We start from the raw sequence: 7500 nt of genomic DNA, 5'->3' as shown, positions 1-7500 counted from the left end.
GTCTAGCTATAGTTAGATCAACCAGTACATCATCATGAATAGATCAACCAGTACATCATCATGAATAGTCTAGCTATAGTTACATCAACCAGTACATCACCATGAATAGATCAACCAGTACATCATCATGAATAGATCAACCAGTACATCATCATGAATAGATCAACCAGTACATCATCATGAATAGATCAACCAGTACATCATCATGAATAGTCTAGCTATAGTTAGATCAACCAGTACATCATCATGAATAGTCTAGCTATAGTTAGATCAACCAGTACATCACCACAAATAGTCTAGCTATAGTTAGATCAACCAGTACATCATCATGAATAGTCTAGCTATAGTTAGGTCAACCAGTACATCATCATGAATAGTCTAGCTATAGTTAGATCAACCAGTACATCGTCATGAATAGTCTAGCTATAGTTAGATCAACCAGTACATCGTCATGAATAGATCAACTAGTACATCACCATGAATAGTCTAGCTATAGTTAGATCAACCAGTACATCATCATGAATAGTCTAGCTATAGTTAGATCAACCAGTACATCATCATGAATAGATCAACCAGTACATCGTCATGAATAGATCAACTAGTACATCATCATGAATAGTCTAGCTATAGTTAGATCAACCAGTACATCACCACAAATAGTCTAGCTATAGTTAGATCAACCAGTATATCATCATGAATAGTCTAGCTATAGTTAGATCAACCAGTACATCACCACAAATAGTCTAGCTATAGTTAGATCAACCAGTACATCACCATGAATAGATCAACCAGTACATCATCATGAATAGTCTAGCTATAGTTAGATCAACCAGTACATCGTCATGAATAGATCAACCAGTACATCACCATGAATAGTCTAGCTATAGTTAGATCAACCAGTACATCATCATGAATAGTCTAGCTATAGTTAGATCAACCAGTGCATCATCATGAATAGATCAACCAGTACATCGTCATGAATAGATCAACCAGTACATCATCATGAATAGTCTAGCTATAGTTAGATCAACCAGTACATCGTCATGAATAGATCAACCAGTACATCATCATGAATAGTCTAGCTATAGTTAGATCAACCAGTACATCATCATGAATAGTCTAGCTATAGTTAGATCGACCAGTACATCATCATGAATAGTCTAGCTATAGTTAGATCAACCAGTACATCATCATGATTAGATCAACCAGTACATCATCATGAATAGTCTAGCTATAGTTACATCATGAATAGATCAACCAGTACATCATCATGATTAGATCAACCAGTACATCATCATGAATAGATCAACCAGTGCATCATCATGAATAGTCTAGCTATAGTTAGATCAACCAGTACATCATCATGAATAGATCAACCAGTACATCACCTTGAATAGTCTAGCTATAGTTAGATCAACCAGTACATCATCATGAATGGATCAACCAGTACATCATCATGAATAGTCTAGCTATAGTTAGATCAACCAGTACATCATCATGAATAGATCAACCAGTACATCGTCATGAATAGATCAACCAGTACATCATCATGAATAGTCTAGCTATAGTTAGATCAACCAGTACATCGTCATGAATAGATCAACCAGTACATCATCATGAATAGTCTAGCTATAGTTAGATCAACCAGTACATCATCATGAATAGTCTAGCTATAGTTAGATCGACCAGTACATCATCATGAATAGTCTAGCTATAGTTAGATCAACCAGTACATCACTATGAATAGATCAACCAGTACATCATCATGAATAGTCTAGCTATAGTTACATCATGAATAGATCAACCAGTACATCATCATGAATACTCTAACTATAGTTAGATCAACCAGTACAGCAGCTTTGGGAGCCGGAATGTTCACCACACACCGTTCAGAGTAGTAGCCAGTCGTCCTCACTCTGCCTCAGCACTGCATTCCTCAACTGTATCTCCCATTCCTCTCACGCTTCAGGTGACTCCTCAATTGATGTTTTCAAAAGACCAGGAACAGGCAGCCAGGGTGAAACCAAAAAGCTGGTACAGTGTCTAGCTGCATCATTTAAAAAAAAAACACTAGCCAGCTAGCTAGTGTGTCGTGGCTTTCATTAATCTGGTGACTGTTATGTATCGAATCAACTAACTAGGTGTAATTGTTACTCGATTAAATTAATCATGAAACAATTAGCTATTTCAAATTTTGGGGCACCACGGGAAAGAAGTTGTTTACCGAGTTGCCATCTCCCGGATTAAACTCTAGATGATTTATAATACGTATATCGATAACATTCATTTAATTAATCATTACCTCATCAGTGTCAGTCTCATAATTCTGAACGTCGCATACTCCTTGCATCTGCACAAACCCCAGCCTTAACTGACCATTCTGTACCACACAAATATATTTAATTATTGATTTACTTAATAACTAAATGATAACACAGGATACCCACACACACACACAAACACACGGTATAGGTTATTGATTAGAAACTTAATACGATGGAAACAGGTCCCTAGCGGACTGACACAATATGACACTTGTTACATAAGATGGAGAGAGAGAGAGAGAGAGAGAGAGAACACTTGGATACATTTGGAAAGTACGCTCACAGTAATCACAATAATTTTCCCCGAACTACCGCCCGTTTGGGTAAGAAGTACTGAATGTATTTATGTGTTGAATGTCTTCCTTGATCGTGTATCTCTGTTGGACCCAGTCCTTCGTGAAAAGGGTTCCACTTCTTGAAAAGGGTTCCACTGGGCCTTAGTTCTCAAGTGTAAGGCTCGGATTGTCCAGAAGAGGTCACAGTGTCCTTTTTTCGTTTAATTTCACTCGTTCTGGAAGAGTGGTCCAGTGGAGCTAATCAGCCGTGTCGATGATCCCCAGTGGGGTGATGAACGCAGTGTAGCCAGCGATGGTTTGAAGAGAGTACCCGGATGGTCATACTTCAATTCACTTTCTTAGGTACAGTACTTAGAACAGCTACTTAGCCGGAACATTGACTGTTAGAGGCTACTTTGTTGTCTTCACCTCGTGTTGATTTTCAGGGTCGTAACCAATGGAGAACTATGCTGCAGCTAGAGTCTTTCTGGTGTGGTATGTTAATTCTCAACTCAGCCTTTATGCACTCTGGGGGGAAAAAGAGGGTGTTTCCGTCATGCTGACCCGCTCTCTGAGCTCCCTCGGGCGTGGCTACTTACTGGGCAAAGTATCATCAACTATGATCTCGTTAGGAAACTAAAATCACATTTCTATATTAGCTAAAATATTATCTTCATCCCTGGTATTTCCTATACAACTTAAAGGATGGAAACCTGACATACAGTTCATGATACAATATTTTTGTTTTATCATTTTTATACCATTTTTAATGACATCACAAAATAAAAATGTATTTCCCATATTCCTTCTCTTATCATACGCCTTCATTAGGATGTTAAAAATATTGTCCCAGTGTTCACTGTTGGAGAGTGAACACTGAGTTTTTGGGCGGCAAAACGTCTCTGTAACAAAAATATTCCAATCTCAATTTTTAAAGTGCAGAGAGAGAAAGTTTCCCTCCGTCCTAGAGATTTACAATTTACGACCGGACGTGTTATAAAACCCCCCCACATCAATCCTTCCTCCCCTCTGCGGGTGAGAGAGGTCTGACGGGTGTTGATCCATTATAACCCGGTCTTTTGATCCTCACAGGAGAGTCATGACACTAGCTAGCCAAAGACTGTGAGTCAACCTGTAAATCCATGGCCATAGTGTTCCCCTGTCAGTCAACCTGTAAATCCATGGCCAGAGTGTTCCCCTGACCGTCAACCTGTAAATCCATGGCCAAAGTGTTCCCCTGTCAGTCAACCTGTAAATCCATGGCCAAAGAGTGTTCCCCTGTCAGTCAACCTGTAAATCCATGGCTCACAGAGTGTTCCCCTGTCCGTCAACCTGTAAATCCATGGCTCACAGAGTGTTCCCCTGTCCGTCAACCTGTAAATCCATGGCCAAAGTGTTCCCCCTGTCCGTCAACCTGTAAATCCATGGCTCAAAAAGCACCAGATACATGCAATAAAAACTCTATGTTATCAAAAAAACCCGAAAGAGATGATTTTTCAAAAAACAACAATTACAAACAACTGAATATGTACTTAGGCTGCTAGCAGGGCTTCTAGGGCGCCATGGCAACTCATAGGACTCTGGTCAAAATGTGTGCACTACATAGGGGATAGGGTGCAATTTGGGGACCTATCCATAGATATGGAAACTACTTCACACTACAGACTTTATGTTGAATTACAACCTCTGTAAAGAGAGGAGGAGAGAGGGAGAGAGAGATAAGGGGGGAAGAGCGAGAGGGTGGAAGGGGGAAGAGCGAGAGGTTGGAAGGGGGAAGAGCGAGAGGGTGGAGGGGGGAAGAGGGAAGGCATGATGGGGAGAGAGGAGGTATATAGTTCTAGAATGATTCATCTGTGTTGTCGGTGTGTTTCCCTGTTAGCTGGTGTTGTTTGTTTAACTCTGTAATCTGTAGTGGACTGTTACTTTCCCCTGATCAAACAGAGAGAGTATTGTTTAACTCTGTAATCTGTATATGGTATTTTCTGTGTTTTATTGTTGAACATTTGGTCAGTGTCTATCAAACACCGTTGTTTATATAATAAGATGTTTCTCCCCTGTCCATTTCTCTCTTCACTCCTCTCTCGTCTCTCTTTTCTCTCTCTCCTTTTTGTATCTCCTCCTTCAGTCATTGCATACAGCAGATTGTAGAGAGTGTTCATCACTGCCATGTCAATGGTATCGTTCACAGGGACCTGAAGGTTGGTATGGTCAGACCATCACCATCATCATCATCACCACCATCATCACCACCATCACCACCATCACCACCACCATCATCATCACCACCATCACCATCACCATCACCATCACCATCACCATCATCATCACCACCATCACCATCACCACCACCATCATCATCATCATCATCATCACCACCATCACCATCACCACCACCATCACCATCACCACCACCATCTCCACCGTCATCATCATCACCATCATCATCACCACCACCATCACCATCACCACCACCACCACCATCACCATCTCCACCACCACCACCACCATCACCCCCATCATCATCACCATCATCATCACCACCACCCCATGTTTTACATCTGTACATCTGAAGGTGTGTGTGTGTGTGTGTGTCTGTCTGTGTGTGTGTGTCTGTATGTATTTATGCCACAGTGTGTTGTTGTGTTAGTGTGTCCCTGTTCAACCGTTGTCTCTTTGTCTCTCTTTGTGTGTGTGTCTGTATGTATTAATGCCACAGTTGTGTTGTTAGTGTGTCCCTGTTCAACCGTTGTCTCTTTGTCTCTCTTTGTGTGTGTGTCTGTATGTATTAATGCCACAGTTGTGTTGTTAGTGTGTCCCTGTTCAACCGTTGTCTCTTTGTCTCTCTTTGTGTGTCTGTAGGATCAAGTTGTCCCTAGACACTGATCTCAGCTCAGTTTAGTCCTAGTGGTTACCACTATATGGCCAAGCTGCAAACTAGTTGCCCCTAGACACTGATCTCAGCTCAGTTTAGTCCTAGTGGTTACCACTATAAGGCCAAGCTGCAAACTAGTTGCCCCTAGACACTGATCTCAGCTCAGTTTAGTCCTAGTGGTTACCACTATATGGCCAAGCTGCAAACTAAATTGGATATATCTTAAAATTGTATGAAAATAGAATGTATATTTGAGTTATTTGGTCTTAATTTAGGTTAGGGGTAAGCATAAGGTTAGCATTGTTGTTAAGTGTAGATTTAAAAATCAGATTTCCCAGATCCGGGAGCGTAATCATCGACTGACACTAATTAGCATAACGCAACAGACATAAATATTACTAGAAAATATTCCTATTCATGAAAATCACAAGTGAAATATATTGAGACACAGCTTAGCCTTTTGTTAATCACCCTGTCATCTCAGATTTTCAAAATATGCTTTACAGCCAAAGCAAGACAAGCATTTGTGTAAGTTTATCGATAGCCTAGCATAGCATTATGTCCAGCTAGCAGCAGGTAACTTGGTCACGAAAATCCGAAAAGCAATCAAATCGTTTAGCTTTGATGAGCTTCGGATGTTTTCACTCACGAGACTCCCAGTTAGATAGCCAATGTTAATTTTTTCCAAAAATATTATTTTTGTAGGCGAAATAGCTCCGTTTGTTCTTCACGTTTGGCTGAGAAATCGATCGGAAATTACGGTCACGAAAACGCCAAAAATTATTCAAAATTAGCTCCATAATATCGATAGAAACATGGCAAACGTTGTTTATAATCAATCCTCAAGGTGTTTTTCAAATATCTATTCGATAATATATCCACCGGGACAATTGGTTTTTCAGTAGGACCGATTGGAAAAATGGCTACCTCTGTATTTTACGCGAAAATCACTCTGAGAGCCATCAGGTGACCACTTACACATTGTAGCCGCTTACGGGTATTCTTCAACATAAATGCATACAACTATGTCACAATGCTGTAGACACCTTGGGGAATACGTAGAAAAAGTAATCTGGTTACTGGTTATCTGGCCCATTCACTGCTCAATAGGGACGTATTGGAACGCAGCGCTTTCAAAACACGAGGCACTTCCGGATTGGATTTTTCTCAGGCTTCCGCCTGCAATATCAGTTCTGTTATACTCACAGACAATATCTTTACAGTTTTGGAAACTTTAGAGTGTTTTCTATCCTAATCTGTCAATTCTAAGTATATTCTAGCATCTTGTCCTCACAAAATATCCCGTTTACTTTGGGTACGTTATTTTTCCAAAAATGAAAATACTGCCCCCTAGTCACAACAGGTTTTAAGGAGATAAATTGTAGAAAATTATGAGGGGATCCCGGGTGGCACAGTGGTTAAGGGCGCTGTACTGCAGCGCCAGCTGTGCCACCAGAGACTCAGGCTTTGTCGTAACCGGCTGCGACCGGGAGGTCCGTGGGGCGATGCACAATTGGCCTAGCCTAGGTTCTGACTTTGCAGCTTGGCCAGAAAGTGACAACCTTGCGTGAGGCTAAACCTGATTGTACATCTGTGTCTACGGCCAACGGTTACCAGGAGCGTCGTGTTACCTCTAACCCATTTTGACTCCGCCCCCCTCCAGCCTGAGAACCTCCTATTGGCCAGTAAGCTGAAGGGGGCGGCGGTTAAGCTAGCTGACTTTGGGCTCGCCATCGAGGTGCAGGGCGACCAACAGGCATGGTTTGGTGAGTATCGTGGAGTGGCTTCTCTCTTATGGGACGGGACAGAAAATGTGTTTTTTTCACACTGAGCTGAACCAAGCCGAGCTGAACTAGCCTGATTACGCATCCACTGTAGTTTCTGGTACTGTGAGTGCTGTGAGTACTGTGAGTGCTGTGAGTGCTGTGAGTGCTGTGAGTGCTGTGAGTACTGTGAGTACTGTGAGTGCTGTGAGTGCTGTGAGTACTGTGAGTGCTGTGAGTGCTGTGAGTGCTGTGAGTGCTGTGAG

At 41.5% G+C, this 7500-nt stretch overlaps 1 protein-coding gene across 8 annotated transcripts in view; it reads left to right on the top strand.

The window, feature by feature from the left end:
* The window catches only part of LOC110512934 (calcium/calmodulin-dependent protein kinase type II delta chain), an 87929-nt gene that overhangs the window by 38802 nt on the left and 41627 nt on the right, over nucleotides 1-7500 (top strand). For all 8 annotated transcript variants that reach the window (XM_036934343.1, XM_036934340.1, XM_036934342.1 and 5 more), the window contains 2 exons: nucleotides 4725-4797; nucleotides 7135-7237. In XM_036934343.1, the coding sequence (XP_036790238.1) occupies nucleotides 4725-4797; nucleotides 7135-7237 (176 nt within the window). The remainder of the gene's footprint in view (nucleotides 1-4724; nucleotides 4798-7134; nucleotides 7238-7500) is intronic.

Source organism: Oncorhynchus mykiss, chromosome 10 (genome assembly GCF_013265735.2).
Source record: "Oncorhynchus mykiss isolate Arlee chromosome 10, USDA_OmykA_1.1, whole genome shotgun sequence".
Lineage (NCBI taxonomy): Eukaryota > Metazoa > Chordata > Actinopteri > Salmoniformes > Salmonidae > Oncorhynchus > Oncorhynchus mykiss.
Note: the sequence above shows the minus strand (reverse complement) of the source record. Positions and strands in the feature narration are given on the sequence as shown.